Genomic DNA, 24,069 nt, shown 5'->3' with positions numbered 1-24,069 from the left:
TATAAAAAAGGCAGTAGAAAAAGAAGACGATCACAAACTTTGAAACTTCTTCCTTTGAGTTATTTTGATGTGATGTGTTTACCTGTTGATGGTGATGGAGTTGGACATGTGTTATCTGTAAAGGGAATACAAGAGAAAGAGTCAGAAACACTCTAAAATGAATGTTATTTAAGGAACTCAGACATAAGGAAAGATTTTGTCACATTTACTCTGATTTGTGAACTGCTGGACATGAAAATCCATTAGCACTAATGCAACTCAAACAACAGCAATAAAAAACCATTGTCATGGTTAAGCTTGTACGTACTAGTTAGGTCTGTCATTGGTTGGCAGAACTGTCCATCATTTGGAATAGCACTAAGGCAACCACATGTGCCATTGATGAGGTCATCACAGTGCTGATACATTAAGCACTTGTCACATGGCCAGAAATACTGATCCTCACACCTGCATTGGTATTCTGTATTATTAGGAAGGCACACTGGGAAATGACAAACACATTACAGTTAGCACATTTTGAAATAAAATGTTTTGGAATTTGTTTCAACGATATTGTGAAATTGAAATTTTTGAAATAATTGACTAGGAATCCTCTATTCAATAATGTCTAATTAAATCTGCAGTTCTTGTTAACTACAGGCCTCACCGTTTTCTGATTTCCTCTGTCAGTAATCCTCATCGGAGACTGAATTGTAATTTACCTGTAGTAATGTCAATTTCAGTGATGACCACGATGTCCCTAATGACGTGGGGAAAACTGACTATCTTCAGCAGCTCCTTCAGGTAATTCATGACTGAAGTGTCCAACATGTCAATCTCAGCCTCAATTATGTATTCCAGCACAACAGGTGCTGCAGGAAAAAGGGAAATGTCATTGATTAACCTCTGTCTTTTAATAAATTGGCATTGACATGGTAATGACTCTGTAATAATAATCAACAAGTAAATACATAACATTGGCTCAAAAGAGGATAGAACAGAAAGTATAAAAATAAGACAAGAACAAACTTTTAAACAGTTTTTCTATGGCAGCTACTTTGATGTATTCACCTGTTGATGGTGATGGAGTTGGACATGTTGTGTTATCTGTAAAGGGAATCCAATAGAAAGAGTCAGAAACACTCTAAAATGAATGTCATTGAAGGAACTCAGACATAAGGAAAGGTTCTGTCACATTTACTCTGATTCGAGAACTGCTGGGCACCTAGAATTTTCTGAAAATCCATTAGCATTAATGCAAATAAAAATAGAACAGAACAGAAAGTATATAAATAAGACAAGTACAAAGTTTTAAACCAGGGGTGTCCAAACTTTTTGCAGTGAGGGCCAGATTTGGAGAGGTGAACATGTGTGGGAGCCATCCATTCAGCCTGGCATTCCGAGGACAAGGAATGATGTCCAACCAGTCAGCCTAGCATTTCGGGAGGAGTATAGTATAGTATAGTATAGTATAGTATACCCTGCCATCTGCCGCTATAGTATAGTATAATTAGTGGTGGGCCGTTAATTTGATACTCTTATCGGGCGATATAAAAATTATCGCCGTTAATCTATTCTTAAAGTTGGGTTGGGAACTGGGTCAAAATGGGTAAGCAAACTATGATGACTTTCAACTTGATAGTTTAGCTTGGCTGTATTCCTAACCAAATTGCACAGTAGGGGCGAGAACGAGTTTTTAAACCTGTGAATTACAAATCGTACGTGTTTTTATATGGATGCAGCCACGAAGTCGCCAGGTTTGTTTCATGGAAAATTCATTTTTAGGAACGTCAAGGAGGAGCGGTCGTTTTCTGCATGGTCCTAGTGCTAGATTCGTAATTTCTTTTTAACCGTTAAAACTACAGAGGACCAAAACTGACTTTTGAAAATTACGTCCGTGAGGGTAAATGTACTAAATGTTGGCTTACATTTCAAATATCATGTTTAGCTGAATAAACATGTTATTTAATGTACAGTATGTAGGCTTACAAATTCATGTTTAACTGAATAAACCGTTGAACACGAGTAGCCTACATTTTATTGAGCATGTTTTTTTTTTCTTCAAGTATCAAAGTAGAACAGCTTCCTCAAGCAGTCATTAGCCGGGTTTCCATCCAAACCTTTCGAAAAAATAATGCGCAGTTTCGGCAGAAAAAAAATGCGAATTAAGCCTTGTTTCCATTCATTACAGTTATGCGAATAAACTTTAGATCACGTGAGAGGACGCCAAACAATAGTGGTTTTTACATCCATCTGACCGTTACGCATTTTTGCACGTTGAGGTTTTGAAACATTTTTTTCTTTTTCTTATCTATACATGGAGAAGTTAAATTCAATTTTTGCTCTCTCCAGAACTGTTTTTGTATGCATTTGCCATCTTTACATCGCGATCATGTACAGAACCACATGACTTGAGGCATGATACGTCATCGTTTATGTGAAAAACCCTTTTCCATCCAGTTTTTCCGAATTTTGGCAATGCGATAGTCTAACTTTTCCACCTCCTCCTAGCATAAAAATCTTTTTGCGATATTTGGGGCTTTTTTCGAATTTTGGACTTTTTCCATCCAGCTTTTTTCATGAGCATTTTCAAAATGCGCAAAAACTCGGTGGATGGAAAACCCTCTACTGATGCATTTTGGAAACAGGAGATGAGCCCCTGGTGGGGGGGGGTGGCGAACGAAAGTTGTTGAGTGGGGGGGGGGGGGGGGGGGGGGTGGCGAACGAAAGTTGTTGAGCGGGGGGGGGGGGGGGGGGTTGAACGTAACACTCAAATGGTTGGTGAACGTAACACTCGTCTGAAAATAAATTCTCCGTTTTAAAATATAGTCTCCCGTTAAAATTTTTTTGGCATTTGGGTCCGTATCCAGTTAATCAGGAATGTGATTGGGTCCGGACAGGACGGCGTTCGGGTCCGGATCCGGACCGCGGTCCGCCATTTGGTGATACCTGATCTAGATTAATCTAGATTAATTTCAAGATTTCAGTGAGATTAATCTAGATTAAAAAAATAAATCTATGCCCACCCCTAAGTATAATACAGTACAGTATAGTATAGTATAGTACAGTGGTTCTCAACTGGTCTCAGCCCGGGACTCACATTTTCACATGTTTATTAAGTCGCAACCCACTTTTATATAATACAAACCAAACAAATGTATTTTTTAAACATAGCCTTCAGAAACAACATACATAAGCATGCAAAGTAAATGTATGCACAATTTCTAAGAAACTGAGGACCATGGCAACATGTATAAAAGTCACTACGATAAAATTAAATATCAAAATTGCATAAAATAAGGCCATAAAATTAGATATTTCACTTGTGTATTCAGTGTACAATATAAGACACTGAGGAGGACTATGCTAACTGCATGTATAAAAGTTAACTCAATAATTTTAAATTTCAATAAACAACATAAAATAAATAAGGCTACAAAACAAGATAATTTCACCTAACCTGTCTTTTGTGTAAGTCAGTGAAACAGTTGGGCATGTACTTTACTTTTGATCAGAGCTTCAAAGTCTGGAGTGACAGTAGACAGAGTTATTCTCAGATCATGCTCAGCATTAAGTGTGTTTCTCTGCTTTGACTTGAGTTGGACCAAGGTAGAAAAGCCACTTTCACAAAGATAGTTCATGCTGAATGGTAGGATTGTTTTGACTACAAGAGTGGGAAGGATATTCAGCCATCACATTGCTGCTCCAGAATTGGGAAAGGCTTACATCGTTGAATTTCTGGTCACATGACAGTTCCACCAGCTGATGTTGTTCGTTGTTTGGCAACGCAACGCTTTCAATGTTGACAATGAAAGGGTTGCGTATCCAGCTATTATCTTCATGTCTCTGTGGGAAGTAGTTGTCAAACTGATCTTGAAGTTTATTGAGATGCATATTGATCATTCTCTTCAAGTCATTTTTGGCCGTGGTGTCCAGCTGTTGTGCTTCATGGGAAGCGTTGGGAAACATGTCCATTCTGTCTTTGGATAAATGATTTACCCACAGTTTGATCTTTTTCTTGAACGCTACAATTTTGTCTGACTGTTCAAAAATGTTGTGTCCTTTCCCCTACAAAGACACATTTAATGTGTTGAGTTGGTCAAAAATATCAGCAAGATTTGCAACAAGTGCTAGCCAGGTGTCATTGTCAAACAGTTGAGCATATGAGGAGTTATTCTCTGCAAGGAAGCAGGCGATTTCTGTTTTCAGTTCGTAAAAGCGTGACAGGACCCTACCTCTCAACAGCCAGCGCACTTCGGAGTGATACAACACCTACTTATGCTCAGAGCCCAAATATGTACATAAATTTGAAAAGCAGCAGCTGTTCATCGCACTCTGTTTTATGTGGTTCACCACTTTGATGACATTTTGCAAAGCTTCATCAAGCACAGGAACCATATTCTTAGCCACCAGTGCCTCTGTGCAAAAAGCAGTGGTTCCAAGTTGCACATTCATGTTTGTCTTCAATGAATGAAAATCCACATTTTAAATACTCTGGGATATATTTGCGTTTCGCCATCGTTCACTGGTCACATTTGGGTTGTGACCCACCAGTTGAGAATCACTGGTATAGTATACACTGTCATTTTCTTGTGAAATATAAAATAGCTTTTTTGGAGTCTACTGAAATCTTCTGTTGAAATATAAAATAGCTTTTTTGGAGTCTACTGCCATCTTCTGGTGAAATATAAAATAGCTTTTTTGGAGTCTACTGCCATCTTCTGGTGAAATATGGTGAAATGGAGCAGTCATGGCCTGGTTGTAGGGAACTGGTCTTGTGACCGGAGGGTCGTGGGTTCGATTCCCAGACCTGAGGCCATGACTGAGGTGCCCTTGAGCAAGGCACCTAACCCCAACTGCTCCCCTGGCGCCGGGCTAGGGCTGCCCACCACTCTGGGCACGTGTGATCTACAGCCCCCTAGTAATCACTAGTGTGTGTGTGTGTGTGTGTGTGTGTGTGTGTGTGTGTGTGTGTGTGTGTGTGTGTGTGTGTGTGTGTTCTAACTGCACAGAGGGGTAAAAGCGGAGGACAAATTTCAATTGCAGTGTAAAAATCACAATTGACAAAATACGACACATTTACACATTTGCTTTTTTTGGAGTCTACTGCCATCTTCTGGTGAAATATAAAATAGCTTTTATGGAGTTTACTGCCATCTTCTGGTGAAATATAAAATGCTGCTAAGCTCACGTTCTGCACATTCTGAAATCTTGCACTTTTTCCAGGCACATTATCTCTGTGACTTTAATGAGGCACGGCTTTATCAAATAACCGTCTGAGAATGCTTTCCTGTGCTGGGCTATAAGTTTAGTGACTTCATAGCTTGCTGTTGTGGTGTTTCCCAGTATTTTGTTAGTACGTAAAAAAGGTGTTGTTGAGCTTGCAGGCTAGCTGCCATTTGCTAGACTTTGTGTTCGTTCATCACTGGTGTACAATGTGTAGAACTGATGTTTGGTCTCATAATGCAGATGGACATAATACTCTTTCATCTCAGCGACAGCTTCATTGCAAATCAGAATCACTTTCTATTGATTTCTTTCCCACCGTGTTTGAAATCTTCTGCATTCACTTGATATTTAGATTTTTAGACATTGGGCCGCAGTTGGCCCGCGGGCCATAGTTTGGACACACCCCTGTTTTAAACAGTTTTTCTATGGCAGCTACTTTAATGTGTTTACCTGTTGATGGTGATGAAGTTAGACATGTCTTATCTGTTGGTGTGGGGATGGTTGAGGTTGTGGTCATCTGTGTGGTTGTTGGTGTGGAGATGGTTGAGGATGTGTTCCTCTGTGTGGATGTTGTTGGTGTTGTGATTGGTGTGGTCAACTGTGTGGATGATGTCATGGTGATGGTTGATGTTGGGGCTGCAAAAGATGGAGATTTCACTGGTTAAACCAAACAAAAACTTTGAAACAGGGCCAGCATATAAAATCCAGGAGGTTGTAATTCTTAGGAAGTTGTACAGAAAAATTAAGTACATACTGACAGTCAATATGGTCAGTTTATAACGCTTAATTTAGAGTGAACCTCACTGTTTATATTTTGTCATATGTAGGCTAAGTTGTACATATGGTGTAAAATCCCTGCAACATTGTAACGCTCGAGCAGAGTAGTGGGCGGCATCAAATGCAGAGAGGATAGGGTTTTATTTGACAGGTGAGACGGTATTTCCTCAGGAGATGAGGACAGAGACAGACAACCAATCCTTAAGCTCAAGCTCCGTTTGTGTGAACGACAGGACATTGCGATATATACACACAATACACTCTAACACAAAAATGTAGGGAGACCCCTCAGGGAAAGTCACAAGGAAAATGTGAATCTCTAAGATAAAAATACATGAAATACAGAATAAGGAACAAACTTAAAAACACCAGAGTGACAGAACAAAGGCTAACAAAACATGAATGAAATGAGGGGTCGAAAACTTGAAAAAGACACAGGTGAATATATGACTAGAGAGGAGGGGCTTAACAGGGTCGTGGTAACTGAAAATAACACTCATAGACAGGAACAAGGAAGAAAATGTGAACACAAACTTGATTGACAGGGGAGGGCAGACACATGCATCACAAACACTCCATTTGTACCATCCAAAGATGTCAAATGCTAGCAAACCTAAATTCAGAATAAGTTACTCAACCACTAAATTCTCAATATACCTATTTACCAAATGAAATACTGTAATTTTTGTTTATTGTGAATACATTAATGACTGAAAAGAGAAATCATTATAAAAAAGATAGTAGAGAAAGAAGACGAGCACAAACTTTGAAACTTCTTCCTTTGAGTTATTTTGATGTGATGTGTTTACCTGTTGATGGTGATGGATTTGGACATGTGTTATCTGTAAAGGGAATACAAGAGAAATCGTCAGAAACACTCTAAAATGAATGTTATTTAAGGAACTCAGACATAAGGAAAGGTTCTGTCACATTTACTCTGATTTGAGAACTGCTGGACATGAAAATCCATTAGCACTAATGCAACTCAAACAACAGCAATAAAAAACCATTGTCATGGTTAAGCTTGTACGTACTAATTAGGTCTGTCATTGGTTGGCAGAACTGTCCATCATTTGGAATAGCACTGAGGCAACCACATGTGCCACTGATGATGTCATCACAGTGCTGATACATTAAGCACTTGTCACATGGCCAGAAATACTGATCCTGACACCTGCATTGGTATTCTGTATTATTAGGAAGGCACACTGGGAAATGACAAACACATTACAGTTAGCAGATTTTTTTTTTGGAATTTGTTTCAACAATATTGTGAAATTGAAATTTTTGAAATAATACACTAGGAATCCTCTATTCAATAATTTCTAATTAAATCTGCAGTTCTTGTTAACTACAGGCCTCACTGTTTTCTGATTTTCTCTGTCAGCAATCCTCATTTGAGACTGAATTGGAATTTACCTGTAGTAATGTTAGTTTCAGTGATGACAATGATGTCACTAATGACACTGGGAAAACTGATTATCGTCAGCACGTCCATTAGGTAATTCATGACTGAAGTGTCCAACATGTCAATCTCAGACTCAATTATGTATTCCAGCACAACAGGTGCTGCAGGAAAAGGGGAAATGTCATTAATTAACCCGTCTTTTAATAAATTGGCATTGACATGGTAATGACTCTGTAATAAAAAGCTGCAAGTAAATACACAGCATTGGCTCAAAAGAGGAAAGAACAGAAAGTATATTAAAAAGACAAGAACAAAGTTTTAAACAGTTTTTCTATGGCAGCTTTGATGTGTTTACCTGTTGATGGTGATTGAGTTGGACATGTTGTGTTATCTGTAAAGGGAATCCAAGAGAATGTGTCAGAAACACTCTAAAATGAATGTTATTTAATGAACTCAGACATAAAGAAAGGTTCTCTCACATTTAATCGAGAACTGCTGGACACCTAGAATTTTATGAAAATCCATTAGCATTAATGCAAATCAAATTAGAACAGAACAGAAAGTAACAGAAATAACAGAAAGTATATAAATAAGATAAGAACAAAGTTTTGTAGTGGAGACAGCCCAAAAGCATGTATTCTGTATGACACCCAAAGGGATTCCTTTCCCACTGAACTGAGAAACAGACTCACGCCTCTCTGATTGCTTGTAAAGATAAACACTGATTCTTTACCCAGCAACCGGTTCCCAAGGACCCCCATTCACAATGGTGCTCATCTCCCCTAGCTTAGAACTCTGACTTTATCTGAGCTCCTGGGCTCGGAGAGAGGCTGGTCAAAATCAACCTTCGTCGGAGGACACTTAGACCGCAGTCAGGAAGGACCATAAAACTTTAAATTCCAACCTTATCTGATTGCCCACAGTTTAAACCCATTATAAGTCCTGTGTTAAACGCCAGAGCTGAAGATACAAATATTTCAGAGATCTCTGTAACTACAAATCTGGGGTGAGTTTCCCGAAACGTTCTTAGCGCTAAGTACTTCTTAACCTCATACGTTTCATACGAGGTTACGAAGTACTTAGCGCTACAAACGTTTTGGGAAACCCACCCCTGAACTGTACACGGAATTGAGATTCAGCCTACAGGAACCAGCTCGGCGAATGCAGTCTAGAGACACTGAACTTGACTACTTTCCATACAAGGAAAGATTAATTATTCTTGAAACCAGTATTCAGCTTTCCAGCCTTTAAGGACAAAGGACCACAGGACCATGTGCCTCTAAATGTGAACACTGCGCCCTGTGGTTGATATAAAGACACAACTTATGATCTTTCATGTATTCAGTATTAAGTGATCTTATTAGAATACGTGTGTGACGATGGGTGCGGCGTGAAGGAGGAGACACAGAATCCCTCTATATCAGCAAACGTCACTTTTAATTTTAACAAAGATTGCGCAATAGCGCACAGAGAACAATACACAGACACAGCAACGTGTAGACTTTAGACAACGACGAGCACAGGACACTGCGCGAGCGCACATTAAATAGACAAATCACATTAGCCCCATGTGATTACGAGACAAGCCACAGGTGAGACAGATTATCACAACGACATAACCACAACCACGAGAATCCACAGACGCAGACGATGCACGTGGACTACGTAAACACACGCCCAAAAGGGAGGGGCCGGGGTCCTCAACGTGACAACGTGTTACTGTATAAACACACCACAATGATGCATAACCATGTATTAATTTGTGTATCAGTAGTTAGATATACCTGTTCTTGTAGTCTTAAATTGTATAATGAATGCAGGCATGCATATATATATTACTGTGTGTTCTGCTGTTTAGACATGCATGCTCATTAATTCTATGTGTTAGAGTCATAGAGACTTGTGTACTCACATATTCCTGTGCTGCATTATTTTAGATATATCAATACACTTGTATTCCGGTGTGATATTAATTTAGATTTATATATATATTGTCACGTAGGGCTACGCCCCCCTCTCCCCGCTGTCACTCCAACGTCTCTGTTCCTCGTGGTTTTGTTATTCCCTGCCTGTTTATCCCGCCCAGCTCGTTGTCTCCGTTATTCCTTGTTTGTTGCCACGCCCCAGTGTCATTGTTATCACCTGTTCCTTGTTTCGGTTCTATGTATATATGTCCCGTCATTCCCCAGTCGTGTCATCCGTGATTTTGTCTATCTGTTGGTTTATGCTTTCGTGTTCTCTGTTCATGCCAGTGGTCCTATTGCCTGTAAGTGCTTGTGTTCGCTGCCCTGTTGCTCTGTGTTTGTTCATTCTGTTCTTTCGTGGTCCTGATCCCATGCTTTCGTGTTGCCGTGTTCATGTATGTTAATCCTGTTCGCGAGCCACGTTACATATATAACCAAGTATCAACATGTAATGTGCTATATTAGACATATGCACATCTATGTATTAGTTTGTATGTCACTCATCAAATGTAATAATTTTTATGTGTGCTTATGTGACCTCACATCCATGCCTGTCTGTGCTCTATGTGTCATTTATTGTCCAAAAGTGGAAATTAAGAATGGCTAAATGTGTAGAGTAATAGAACTAAATTAATACTTGTTTAGGCAGAGTATGTAAGTCAATTTATTTAGGAGTAGGGAATTCCCTTTGTCTTCAAATTGTGCTAATCTGTCTTCTTTGGTTAAGTCATTAACTAGACCTGGAAAGACGGGCACTTCTCGCTCTCTCCCTCTCTCTCTCTTCCCTGTCCGGGCATAGGTAATGAATATTCAGTAATAAAGGCCAATGGTCAATGACCTGATGAACATGAAAGCGCCTTACGATTACGCCCCTAAGAGTTGTTTTTAAAGCCCTCGCTCCAAGAGGAACAATGAGCTTGGCAGCCTGGTAGATTTGGAAGGACTTGGAGAATTTCGCCAGACTCGCCGAGACTCAAAGACTCGAACTCGTTGGAAACACGCCAAACCATCGCGACCAACAGAGTGCTGGACTCACGCCGAAGACCGCAGTCTAGTAGAGCGATGCCAAGAGACCGCAACTAAAGCTCTCACCGAGTCCAGCAGAAGATTCTTTTTTACTTTATTCTATGTGTCATTGTCAAATGTACTTTTATCTCATCTAGTTGTTCAAGTCAAGCTCATCTTCTTCCTCAGTCAAGTCATCTGCACAAGTTTGTCTGCGCCCTCAAGCTGCGACTGTGCCATCTTCTGGTGAAATATAAAATAGCTTTTATGGAGTTTACTGCCATCTTCTGGTGAAATATAAAATGCTGCTAAGCTCACGTTCTGCACATTCTGAAATCTTGCACTTTTTCCGGGCACATTATCTCTGTGACTTTAATGAGGCACGGCTTTATCAAATAACCGTCTGAGAATGCTTTGCTGTGCTGGGCTATAAGATTAACGACTTCATAGCTTGCTGTTGTGGCGTTTCCCAGTTTTTTGTTAGTACGTAAAAAAGGTGTTGTTGAGCTTGCAGGCTAGCTGCCATTTGCTAGACTTTCTGTGTTCGTTCATCACTGGTGTACAATGTGTAGAACTGATGTTTGGTCTCATAATGCCGATGGACATTATACTCTTTCATCACAGCGACAGCTTCATTGCAAATCAGATACACTTTCCATTGATTTCTTTCCGACCGTGTTTGACATCTTCTGCATTCACTTGATACTTAGATTTTCTTCAGTGTTGCTATTTCTGGTGACTCGCAATAAGTTTTTTCTTTGCTTAATTTAGTTTAGTAGAGAAGCACCGTTTCCATGACTGGCTCTTTCTAGTGTTAGAACAGAGTTGAGCTCAAGCGTCTTGTGCGGGTCATATTCAATTGTATTTTCATAATTTGCTGCGGGCCAATGAAAACTGGACATTGGGCCGCAGTTGGCCCGTGGGCCATAGTTTGGACACACCCCTGTTTTAAACAGTTTTTCTATGGCAGCTACTTTAATGTGTTTACCTGTTGATGGTGATGAAGTTAGACATGTGTTATCTGTTGGTGTGGGGATGGTTGAGGTTGTGGTCATCTGTGTGGTTGTTGGTGTGGAGATGGTTGAGGATATGTTCATCTGTGTGGATGTTGTTGGTGTTGTGATGTTTTTTGGTGTGGTCAACTGTGTGGATGATGTCGTGGTGATGGTTGATGTTGGGGCTGCAAAAGATGGAGATTTCACTGGTTAAACCAAACAAAAACTTTGAAACTGGACCGGCATATAAAATCCAGGAGGTTAGAATGCTTAGAAAGTTGTACAGAAAAATTAAGTACATACTGACAGTCAATATGGTCAGTTTATAACACTTAATTTAGAGTGAACCTCACTGTTTATATTTTGTCATATGTAAGTTGTACATATGGTGTAAAATCCCTGCAACACTGTAACGCTCGAGCAGAGTAGTGGGTGGCATCAAATGCAGAGAGGATAGGGTTTTATTTGACAGGTGAGATGGTATTTCCTCAGGAGAGGAGGACAGAGACAGACAACCAATCCTTAAGCTCAAGCTCCGTTTGTGTGAACGACAGGACATTGCGATATATACACACAATACACTCTAACACAAAAATGTAGGGAGACCCCTCAGGGAAAGTCACAAGGAAAATGTGAATCTCTAAGATAAAAATACATGAAATACAGAATAAGGAACAAACTAACAAAGGGGGAGGAAAACACCAGAGTGACAGAACAAAGGCTAACAAAACATGAATGAAATGAGGGGTCGAAAACTTGAAAAAGACACAGGTGAATATATGACTAGAGAGGAGGGGCTTAACGGGGTCGTGGTAACTGAAAATAACACTCATAGACAGGAACAAGGAAGAAAATGTGAACACAAACTTGATTGACAGAGGAGGGCAGACTCATGCATCACAAACACTCCATTTGTACCATCCAAAGATGTCAAATGCTAGCAAACCTAAATTCAGAATAAGTTACTCAACCACTAAATTCTCAATATACCTATTTACCAAATGAAATACTGTAATTTTTGTTTATTGTGAATACATTAATGACTGAAAAGAGAAATCATTATAAAAAAGATAGTAGAGAAAGAAGACGAGCACAAACTTTGAAACTTCTTCCTTAGAGTTATTTTGATGTGATGTGTTTACCTGTTGATGGTGATGGATTTGGACATGTGTTATCTGTAAAGGGAATACAAGAGAAATCGTCAGAAACACTCTAAAATGAATGTTATTTAAGGAACTCAGACATAAGGAAAGGTTCTCTCACATTTACTCTGATTTGAGAACTGCTGGACATGAAAATCCATTAGCACTAATGCAACTCAAACAACAGCAATAAAAAACCATTGTCATGGTTAAGCTTGTACGTACTAGTTAGGTCTGTCATTGGTTGGCAGAACTGTCCATCATTTGGAATAGCACTAAGGCAACCACATGTGCCACTGATGATGTCATCACAGTGCTGATACATTAAGCACTTGTCACATGGCCAGAAATACTGATCCTCACACCTGCATTGGTATTCAGTATTATTCGGAATACACACTGGGAAATGACAAAAACACAATGTTATGTTACTTCATGGTATGTGGATTGTTTTACAAGAATAAAGTAAAAAATATAAACTGGCAGGTAATTTTTTAGTAGCAATTTCATACTTTATTCTCATCATCTGTTAAAAATATTAACAACATGGCTTTTTTCATGACGAGCATGCAAAAATAAAAGATTGATTGCTAAATTAATATTTTTTTACAATATAGCTCACTATAATACTGGATGGACACAGCTAGGTTCACATTTATGCATGATGTCTGTTACATGCTAGTTATCTAAAACTAGTAATGATGCAGATAAGAGAGCTTGGAATCCTGAGGGATTTGAGTCCTTTGATGACAACAAATATGAAAACAACAGATTGGTGGCTAAATTAATGTAACACCTGTGGTGATGAGTGAAAGGGCGGAAACAAACGCTGAGGAGAGCGAGATATATTAAAGGGCATTCATAGAAGCAGGCATTGGTCAAGTCCCAAAGGCAGTCCAAGACATTAACATGACCAATAAACCGACAAACTGAAATTGTCACGTTGAGGACCCCGGCCCCTCCCTTTTGGGCGTGTGTCTACTAGGGATGCAAATGATTAATCGACTTTCGATTAATTGTCGATTAGGACGTTACTCGATCAAAATGTATTAATCACGATTAATCATTAGAGAGCGCTCCTGTAGTAGCTTGAACAGAGTGTAAGAACGAGAGGTGAACACGTGTCGCGAAAGACCAGAGTGGAAAACAAAATGAAGCGGGCGAAAAGACGTGCAGTGTGGGACCATTTTGAAGCGGGTTCGGGAAACGAGGCAGAAACTGCGTAATCCAGAAAATCCCGAGGAGGGAAACTTTATTTTCCACGCAACTCAAACAACAGCACTGTTCTCTTCCCCTCCCCTGGTGCGCGCAGGCGCCGCTCTCCCAGTGTCACTAGGGAACTCGTTGCGAGGAGTAGTAGTCGCTACAATTTCAACATTGTTTATTTAGGCTAAGAAGTCAAATGTTCTCTGTGTAATGCGGTATTGAAGTACAACAGTTCCACTAGCTCACTCAATTATCATTTGAACACCATGCATGCAGCTGTCCTGCATATCACCAGTGCACCTGGTCAACCTAAAATCACAGCTACACTGGGAAGGCGAGGGTTTTCGAAGCTCGCTATGAAAAATGAAGAGTGAGCTAAAACAAAGCTAGCTACCACTACTGCTGTAGCCCTTACAACAGATTGTTGGACGACTCTAACAACATAAAGTTACATTACCGTGACATGCCACTACACTGACGAGAACTGGCAGCTAAAATCTGCAGTGCTGATTACGACGAACATGTCGGACAGACACACCGCTGACAGTTTAACTGACAAGCTCAATGATGTGGAAACTTGGGCACTCTCCGGTCGCATTACAGCATGTGTTCACGACAACGCTAGAAACATTGTCCAAGCATAGGCTCAATAATATTCTGTTTGGCTCTCTATTTAATTTCTTCTTTAAATTTTTTTTTTTACATTTTTTAAAATGTCTAATGTTTCAAATGCAAGAACGGAGCCAGTCCTTAATTTATTCCTTTTTAAAATGAAAGAATGTATTTTGTTATACCATAAAAAATTCCTAATGCATAATTACTTGAGCAATATATCATATAATACAATATAATTATCATAATATAATATATACTTTTTGACCAAAGTGTTTTAACTACACTGCTAAAAAAAAAATAAAGGGAACACTTAAACAACACAATGTAACTCCAAGTCATCCACACTCCGTGTTCAGATAGGAAACTACACTGATTGTGAATCAATTTCAACTGCTCTTGTGCAAATGGAACAGACAACGGGTAGAAATTAGAGATTTTCAACTGATTTCAAAGATTTTTATTAATTGAGATCTAGGATGTGTTATTTTAGTGTTCCCTTAATTTTTTTGAGCAGTATATTTAGCTAATATTTTAAAAAGCCCTATCGAAACACTGAAATTCAGGTGGAAAACGCCGCTTATCGATTAATCGAAAGTCGATCGATAAGATCAATCAACTAACGATTAATGAATTAATCGATAATTTGCATCCCTAGTGTCTACGTCGTCTTCATCTACTCGTCTGCGTCTGTGGATCTCCGTGGGTGCGGGTGCGTCTTGTGATAATCCGTCTCACCTGTGGCTCATCTTGTAATCACGCGGCGCTTATGTGGTTTGTCTACTTAATGTGCGCTCACGCAGTGTCCTGTGCTCGTTGTTGTCTAAAGTCTGCACGTTACGTGTCTCTGTTTGATGTTTCTCGTACGCTTCCTACACTTCTCTGTAAATAAAACAGTGACGTCTGTTGCTAAGCCAAGGATTCCGTGTCTCGTCCTTCGCCTCTCCACCGACGTCACAGAACGACGAGCCTTTGTAGAGACACCAAGAAAATGCCAGGCTACACCACCCAGCCAAAGAAGGGCCAGCGTCCCAGCAAGCGGCCCCACGCCTCTTCCCCTGCCCAGCACCGCGATGCTGCCATCAACCCCAAGCAGATGGAGCAGGACCCGTTGTGTGCGTCCCTGCTGCTTCAGGCTTAGGAGATCCCCGTCCCGGAGATGGCGGAGAAGCTCCGCCAGGAGGCGGTGCGGATTTGGAAGACGCGCCACCCCTCTTCCTCCAGGGAGCTCTTACCCCTGCGGGTGGGCTCCTTCAAGCTCTGCGCAACGCAAAAGACCCCAGAGAGCGAGTTCAGGGAGGAGGACTCTCCGAGCGAGGAGGAGGAGGGGGAGGAAGACCGTCCGCCCTCCATGTGTTCCAATTCCACCGTTGACTACGGCAGGAAGGAGGAAGAGGAAGACGGCTACCCTCCATCGTTGTGCTCTGTGCCCACCGTGGACTACGGTGGGGAGGAGGATGAGGAAGAGGAAGATGACTACCCTCCGTCGGACTACCCTCCGTCGCTCCAGGGGGCGGTCGCGAGGAGAAGGGAGAATGCCCTACGGCCCACCGAAGGGAAAGACCAGCTGCGCTGCACCAGGCGCGTCCTTGGTGGGGGCGTCTGTCACGTTGAGGTCCCCGGACCTCCCTTTTGGGCATGTGTCTACATCGTCTTCGTCTACTCGTCTGTGTCTGTGGATCTCCGTGGGTGCGGGTGCATCTTGTGATAATCTGTCTCACCTGTGGCTTGTCTCATAATCACGCGGGGCTTATGTGTTTTGTCTATTTAATGTGCGCTCGCGCAGTGTCCTGTGCTCGTCGTTGTCCAAAGTCTGCACGTTACGTGTCTCTGTTTGATGTTTCTCGTGCGCTTCCTGCGCTTCTCTGTAAATAAAACAGTGACGTCTGTTGCTATGCCAAGGATTCTGTGTCTCGTCCTTCGCCGCTCCACCGACGTCACAGAAATACAAAAGCACAAACTTTAACAAGACTAAAACACGAACACACTAGCAAATGGAGCTGTATAAAGAAAATATCCAAACCTTCAACATACGACATTCGACAACGAACAGCAACGCAAAAGACCAAGGACCAAGACCAAGACCAAACGAGCAAAACATGATTCCAATAATGAGAGGACCGGGTTACAAAACATAAAGAGGGACTACGAACGCACATGGCTAAATTAGCAGAACATATGATTGACAGCAGGGGGATGGGCTAACCGTGGGCTAACCGAAAAAAAAAATTATGGCATTACAGCTTACTGATTACCCATTTAAAAACGTGTCTGTTACATAATTTGTGTCGAGACTGCCCCTCCTCTGGCATCACTGTTTCCATGGTTACTGTTTTGGCCATTAACTTTTCATTTTCTCTATGTTCTGTGTTTTCGTTTGGTTTCTTCACCTCACATTGAGTTCGGCCTTACCTGTCACCTGTTTTTAGTTTACTTCCCCGTTTGCCTTTTCGTGAATTTAAGCCCTGTGTTTGGTATTCTTATATATGGTATTTCTCAAAGCTTTTGTGTTGTGTTCAAGTCTGTTTCTTGCATATACTGATTTGGTTTTTTGGCATATACACGGTTTGTTTCTGTCTCGGTTACCTGTTTGTAAAAATGTTCGTTTTCCAGGGAACTGGTGCTCAATAGTGTCAGCCAGTAAAGCCACAGCAAGTTACCACAATGTAATGTCTCCACTATGTCTCTATTCAGACTCATTAACAGCTCAGCAGACTTTACGTCCATACTGTATACATCCCAGATAGGTTTTAACATTGGTGAGAACCAAGTTCTTCATTCTGAACCTGTCATGCTTTATTAAAATAAAATAAAAAACTCTTCTTCAGAGCAAATGTTATCCAGTCAATGCATTGGCACTCCCACTTCCTCAGTGTATCATTACCTTCAAATTTATCTCAGCAGGTTTTGGGTATTTGGGAATACAATCTCACGTACTTCACCCTTTCTTACCCTTCCAGCTATTTCACTCCTTTATTGAATAAGGTCAAGTCAGACCTACAGAATTGGAACTCTCTTCCTCTATTCCTACTGGGCTGAATAAATGCCATTAAGATGAATGTCCTGCCTAAATTTCTCTTTTTGTTTCAGTCTGTTCCTCTCTATCTACCTGAATCTTTCTTTAGAGTTAGATCAGCTTGCAACTTCTTTTATTTGGGAGGGGAAATGCCCAAGGATGAGCACATCAACCTTACAGTTATTTATGTGGATGGAGGTTCGTCCTTGCCCAATTATCTGTTGTACTACTGTTCAGAACATTTACACAAAATATTGCATTGGCTCCAGTCTCTATTGTGGTGGAAAGTAGAAATCAGATCTTTCCTTCTCTCCTCCCTACTTGCTGTCACGTTACAGCCCCTGACCCCTCCCCTTTGGGCATGTGTTTATGTTGTCTACGTCTAGTCGTCTGTGTCTGTGGATCTCCGTGTGTGTGGTTGTGTCTGAGTGTGTTCATTAGTCTCACCTGTGGCTGATCTTGTGAACACTTGGGGCTTATGTGGTTTGTCTATTTAATGTGCATAGTGTCCCGTGCTCGTCTTTGTCAGAGTCTTACACTTACTGATGTGTGAGTGTTATACGTGCATCGTTTGCTCTTTTGTTGTGGGAAGAGAGGTCAGAGGGAGGGTGTTTCTCCCTATCCCTCCGAGGGGAGCGCAGTGGACTGTTCCCATAGTGAGACCCCAATGAGCGCCAATGACCTGGCGCTCAGGCACGTGAAGAAGAGATGGAGGTAGAGAACACTGCTCAGGAGGCCAGATCAGGGGATCAATCACCAGGGGGAGGTGAAGTTCCCCTGTGAGACCCTCGGAGAGCGGAGAGTGAGCGTCAGCAAGCCTATCCTGCGGCACGCCCCTCGGGGGCTGCCAGACAGACTGGTCGCGTGCCCACAGAGAGGGCTGCCATGGCGTCCGCCAGCCGCACCGCACCCAGCGGAGGGTTTGTGGCAAGGGCGAGAAGAGGGCGGCCTACTGCAGCGCCTGCAGCTCCGGGAGTGTTTCCCCTTCTGGCAGCTCTCCTACAGATGCAAAGCCTGGCTCCGTTTGTGTGTCTGTGCCTGTGTTTATGTCCATCCCTGTGTTTCTCCCGAATCCCCTTTTCCGTTTCATGCCTCTGTCCATTAATGTTCCTGTTTGTGTGTTCGTGAACGTGCCATTGTGTGTTTCTAACGTCTTTTTCCCTGTCTTCCCAGGGAGGATGTTCTAGGCTCTTCGTGGCAGACTCTCCACCGAGGGCACTCACCTCCCAGACGCAGGGTTTGGGTCTTTCAATTCTGTTGGCACCCCGGGACGGGTAGTGCCCTTGGTGGGGGGCTCTCTCACGCTACAGCCCCTGACCCCTCCCCTTTGGGCGTGTGTTTATGTTGTCTACGTCTAGTCATCGGCGTCTATGTATCTCCATGGGTGTGGTTGTGTCTGAGTGTGTTCATCGGTCTCACCTGTGACTCGTCTCTTGAACACTTGGGGCTTATGTGGTTTGTCTGTTTAATGTGCATAGTGTCCTGTGCTCGTCTTGGTCAGAGTCTTACACGTACTGATGTATGAGTGTTCAAGATTGGACTCAAGATTGTACAAGATTGGACTCGTGCCTTGTCCTTCTCCCAGCACCCAACGTTACACTTGCAATAATCACTTCCCTAACCTAAAAACCCATTACTAACATAGAATAGTATCTACCATTCGTATTTGGTCTCAGTTCAGACAGCATTATAAGTTCTCCACTCCCTCTATTCTATCTTGCTGCTCATCCTGAACAACCATTTAATTACTTTAATTACAATTACATGATGCTGCCTTTGCTGTTTGGCATGACGGGGGCATACCATCTTTCAACAATCTTTTTAAAGATGGCATTATAATATATATTTTGTGCTCACTCCCTCTTCTCTCATGCATTGGGTCTCTTCGTGCACCAAACATGGGATGATCTGCTGTCTTTTATATCCAGGGTATACTTGCGTCTTATGGACTGGTAGATCTCACATACAAATAGACCCAGAACTGCCTGGGAGGGTTAATTGTGTCTCTCTGTCTCAGATCTCTGGTGGAACAGGGCTAGTCTTATGTGCAAATGTGCACAGTGTGTGAGGCTGCAGTTAAAATCTCAATCTAAATCTCAACTGTCTAGATTCACACCCCAATCAGAATTAGTCTTCCTCATTTACCCATCTGTGCAGTAAGAACACACACTAGGGGGCTGTGGGACACATGTGCCCAGAGCGGTGGGCAGCCCTAGCCCCAGCACCCAGAGAGCAGTTGGGGTTAAGTGCCTTGCTCAAGGGCACTGCACTCATGACCTAGGGCAGGGGTGTCAAACCAATTTTCACCGCAGGCCACATCAGCATAATTGTTACCCACAGAGGGCCATATGTAACTTATAAATGTAACTACTCCTTAATGTTAAATAACTCTGAAATCATGACTTATTCAAGTTACAAATGTTACATCTATATTTGCATAGATGTAAAAAAAATATGTTTGCTTGTTGTATGCTGTAACATAAATCCTTTTAATTACTCAATGAACGATCAAACTGTCCAAGTGAATATAGAAAAATAGCATAAAATATATCACATTTACTTTGTTCAAAACGCTCTGGTTTTTCGGTGCTTTAACACTGGGCCCTGGGCAAGAAAGCATTTCATCTTGTACTTGTACAATGTATGACGAATAAATTTGATTCTGATTCTGAAATATCAAAAAATGTGAAAATAGCAATTGTGCTTCAAAAATGCTCCCTCTGAAAAAGACTTCTTTGGCCACAGCAAACTAGCTTTTACTGCCACATTGTTTGTGGACACATTCTTTTGCGATCACAGTTTGCTTTTTAATTCTTGGGCAATTTGTTGTTTTTCTTGATAATTTTGGCACACTTAGCTCAAAATACCTCTTTGAAACACAAACATGTATTCGCTTTCATGAAACACCCATCCATCTGCATCGATTTTTCTCTTCCTGGACATTATGGGATCATTACTTGTATTTCTCAATTACACTTATTGGGAAAATTGCATCGATGTGGAAACACTGCAGTGTCAAGACGCAGTTTGCGGGTAACGTAATTGTGGGAAATGTAGTTTTTGGTCACTGCACGTATTTGACTTATTTTTTTGACAGTTAGGGTTTTATAACTTTTGCAGGCCACATAAAATGACATGGGCCACATTTGGCCTGCGGGCCTTGAGTTCGACACCGCTGACCTAGGACTTCAGTCATGGCCATGGCCTAGAACCCACAACCCTTCACAAGACCAGTTCCCTAACCACCAGACCTATATATATATATATATATATATATATATATATATATATATATATATATATATATATATATATAGTGGCACCCTCTGGTGGTGAAACATGGAGTTGTCAATATTGCAGTGTAAACACATACCAAAATTGAACTAGATTCCCTTTTGACTGTATTGTAATCTGTGATGGCAAGTGCAACAAGGAAGTAGTAACAGGGAAGTAGCAGTATGGTAGTTTTCACCAGCTACAGAAAAATACTACAGAGTTCAGCGCTGGGGCACGGCCAATGATCAATTCAGATATGGTATAGGTATCATAAAAAATCTAAGGTAGAGAACTCACAGAGTAGCTGATTATATACAGTAGAGGAGAAAAACTGATTGCCTACAAACAGGCATGGACTCATTGGTGCTTCTAGACATGTCTGACACGATTCCCATAGTGAGACACCAAAGTGACTCCATGAATAGCCCAGAAACAAACAAATAAACATCATAAAAGTAATGCATTTGAAACATTATTGTTTGTTTTAATCATAGATTAAATAAGCTCACCTGTTGTAATGTTTAAGGCAACAAGTTCTGTGGTGTTGTCTACTTGAAGTGGAAGATTTATTGATTCCATGGATATTGCTTCTAGGTAAATTGCTGCTGACACATTTACCTCCATCACTAAAATGTATGTTAGCTGATCTGTGCTGACTGGAAATAATACAAAAATATGATTGAGGTTATTTAGATGACATTTAGATGAAAGAATTTCAGCCAAAAGTATCTTAAAAACATACAGCCACATTTTTACCATCTCTTTTTAGTCTTATGTGATCCCATGGTTCATCTGTATACCTAATCTGAAATCAGATCAGGAAGCTGATTAGAATGCAGCACTGGTATCATCGCTGTCTTTGGAGATATGAGGCCAGAAATGGGGGGATTTTTTTAATGAACCAGCCCATTAAGGTGCTGATAGGTTTTCCTCCCTCTATAATCTGTATTACCTCTAGCACAGTCCTATCCTCTCATATCACTAACATCAAGGCCTTTGAAATATTTATTGCAGACACATACGGACTGCCACTAGATGTGTACATGCTAAACTACACAAGACTAAATCAGACCCTCCTATATCCTGACTTTGGATTTTGATGTTTGGTTAACACAAAAGGACGATTAGCACAGTTCTTAGACACAGCAAAAATGTATGCACTTTCACCTGATCTATGATTTTTATTATGATTTAAGTACTGTCAGAGTTTCAGATACGTGTTTTCTAGTTTTTGTAATAAGGTTTTCATAAAGAAAGTTGAATTCTCTAAACCTGACACTAATTCTACAGTTCATAAAACTTTGCTATAGAACTACAGACTTTTTGTAATTTATGAAGTTCCTGTCTTGAGGCTTACTGTGTGTAGCATCTTGTGGTAAACCCTCTGAGGTATCTTTCCTTGTTTGTTTACTTGTATTACAGAAGTCTAACCCAAACATTACAATTATTGTTTTCTTTGCGGTTGCTATTGTTGTAAATTTCCTTTACCTCTGTATGAGAGTCAGAAGTACCAGGGAGTATTTGTAAGTCCACCACACACATGTGAATGAGCAAAAAAATAATTCTCAGCAAGAAATTTGATGTCATCCCTGCAAAAGTAATGTTAATGAATGAAACAATGTTTTTCTCTTAATTCTTAGAACAGAATGAATATTGCATAATGTAAGGAAGTTTTTTCCATCATAATCTGCAGCACATAGTCATATTGCATAAAATACTTGAAAAACAATTTGTTTTGTGTAATGTTTCACCTGTCTCTTGTTTCCCCCTCATTAACATCTGTGTATATGAACCTGAATGTGTTATCCTCCGTTGTTGGTCTTCATTGTACTGGTCATGGTGTGAGTGTGGTTGTGTTCGTCCTGTTAATAAATGTTCCGTGTGTTGCGCTGCTCTCTTGACTTCCCCTCCCCCGCTCACCGTCACAGTTCTCGTAAGCAGCTTCATGAGGCACCTACCTACGATGCCCTGAGGACAGTCTCATGTATGCTGAGCACTTGAAGAATGAGGGACAAAAATGTACGAGTTTTTTGATGAGGCAATAAAAATTCTTTTTTTAATTTAATAATTATTATTTTAATTATATACTGTGTTCATTGTTTTGGGGAAAATAATTGAACACTATAAAATTACTATAAACAAGAATTATACATAACTAGAATTATTGATAAATATTATTCATTTGCATTATTCATTATGCATTTGATAAAAGCTATTGAAGAATGTAACAGAACCACTGTGCATCAAAATGTTTAGTTTTGATTAGGAGAAATAAGAGCTGTAAAACATTTGCATTTTGTATTTTGCTTTCTATGGGCAGATATTATGGCCATTTAAAGAAATCTGTCATGTCCCCTTATAACGATTAAATCACATTCAACACATTAACCCTTTCAGCAAACAATGTGAGAATATAATACTGCATGACTTAACACTAGAGCTCCTAGAGAAGCGAAAAATTTCACAGGGCTTGGTAATAGCTTATACTTAGCTGTCCATGATGGAGATTTTCTCGCATTCATGCGCCATTGCAATGCTCTTTGGCACGTTCAAATGTTTTCTCACATCACTGAATGAAATTAGGTATTTATGAAACTAAAAGTTGAACAAAAAAATTTAATTGTGACTTTGAATATAAGCATGTTCAAGAACACTCTTGCAACTGTTAATTGCAACTTTAAAATAAAATGTACATGCCATCTGTGTATTTTAATCTTGATTACAGTTTTATATCACCCAGTGTGACATTTATTCAAACATCTGTTTAGTGAGTGTAGAAATTCCTCTCACAGATGTACAGTTTCCATTAAATCTTCCATTAAATTATCTTTATTGAAAACCAGAGTAAAGCACATGTTATTCATATTCATCACGTTATTTGTTTTGGATGAGCCTAAGAGGTTTTATGGTAGTTCTACTTTAACTCCAACCGACCCAAACAGACTTCAGTAACCATTAGCTGACATTTGTCAGAAGATTCTCACAAGCTGCAGAGCAGTGAACCTCAGTGAGACACATACTTGTTGGACCAGTTTGATTTTTTATCCTACATATTTAAACAACTATTTTGTCTAAAATTATAAACATACAATTATTGTACTTTTTGTACATTTAAATTACTTTCTCTGCCATTGGCTATAATTTCAAAAACTTTAAGCAGAATACAACTTAATTTAAGATTTAAGTTAGCAATGAGTTAGTTTTATCACTCAGCTTCTTCCAAAAATATATACATATTTACTGGTGATCAGATGTTCTAATGATCATAAATGAATTCATGAGATGTTGCAAATTTATGTATTCTGTCTATTGTCCAACCCAGAGGCCTCCTGAACCAATCAAATAATGTTATATGGAATGCAGTTTCAATTCAACCTAAACTAAGGTTATCTGTTCTTCTTCATGCTGCACAATGAAGTGGTCAGTCATAGACTATTGAGCAGACTATTGGACCCTTTGC

The 24,069-nt window shown here is 40.4% G+C and overlaps 1 protein-coding gene across 2 annotated transcripts in view; it reads right to left on the bottom strand.

Annotated features, from left to right (window-relative positions):
• LOC143523179 (adhesion G protein-coupled receptor F5-like) overlaps window positions 1-22,465 on the bottom strand; it is a 40,890-nt gene extending 18,425 nt beyond the window's left edge. Inside the window, exons 1-16 of one of the 2 annotated variants that reach the window (XM_077017455.1) lie at window positions 22,361-22,465; window positions 22,098-22,198; window positions 21,352-21,414; window positions 21,119-21,265; window positions 12,725-12,898; window positions 12,500-12,532; window positions 11,351-11,542; window positions 7,749-7,784; window positions 7,405-7,554; window positions 7,020-7,193; window positions 6,795-6,827; window positions 5,659-5,844; window positions 1,051-1,086; window positions 702-851; window positions 308-481; window positions 83-115 (exon numbers count right to left, since the gene is read on the bottom strand). In XM_077017455.1, the coding sequence (XP_076873570.1) occupies window positions 83-115; window positions 308-481; window positions 702-851; window positions 1,051-1,086; window positions 5,659-5,844; window positions 6,795-6,827; window positions 7,020-7,193; window positions 7,405-7,554; window positions 7,749-7,784; window positions 11,351-11,542; window positions 12,500-12,532; window positions 12,725-12,898; window positions 21,119-21,233 (1,486 nt within the window). In that variant the 5' untranslated portion in view covers window positions 21,234-21,265; window positions 21,352-21,414; window positions 22,098-22,198; window positions 22,361-22,465. The remainder of the gene's footprint in view (window positions 1-82; window positions 116-307; window positions 482-701; window positions 852-1,050; window positions 1,087-5,658; window positions 5,845-6,794; window positions 6,828-7,019; window positions 7,194-7,404; window positions 7,555-7,748; window positions 7,785-11,350; window positions 11,543-12,499; window positions 12,533-12,724; window positions 12,899-21,118; window positions 21,266-21,351; window positions 21,415-22,097; window positions 22,199-22,360) is intronic. The other variant, XM_077017454.1, reaches the window with a different exon arrangement.
• Between the last annotated feature and the right edge of the window lie 1,604 nt (window positions 22,466-24,069).

Source organism: Brachyhypopomus gauderio, chromosome 9 (assembly GCF_052324685.1).
Source record: "Brachyhypopomus gauderio isolate BG-103 chromosome 9, BGAUD_0.2, whole genome shotgun sequence".
NCBI lineage: Eukaryota > Metazoa > Chordata > Actinopteri > Gymnotiformes > Hypopomidae > Brachyhypopomus > Brachyhypopomus gauderio.
The sequence above is the reverse complement of the archived record's forward strand: the minus strand, read 5'-3'. Positions and strand labels throughout refer to the sequence as shown.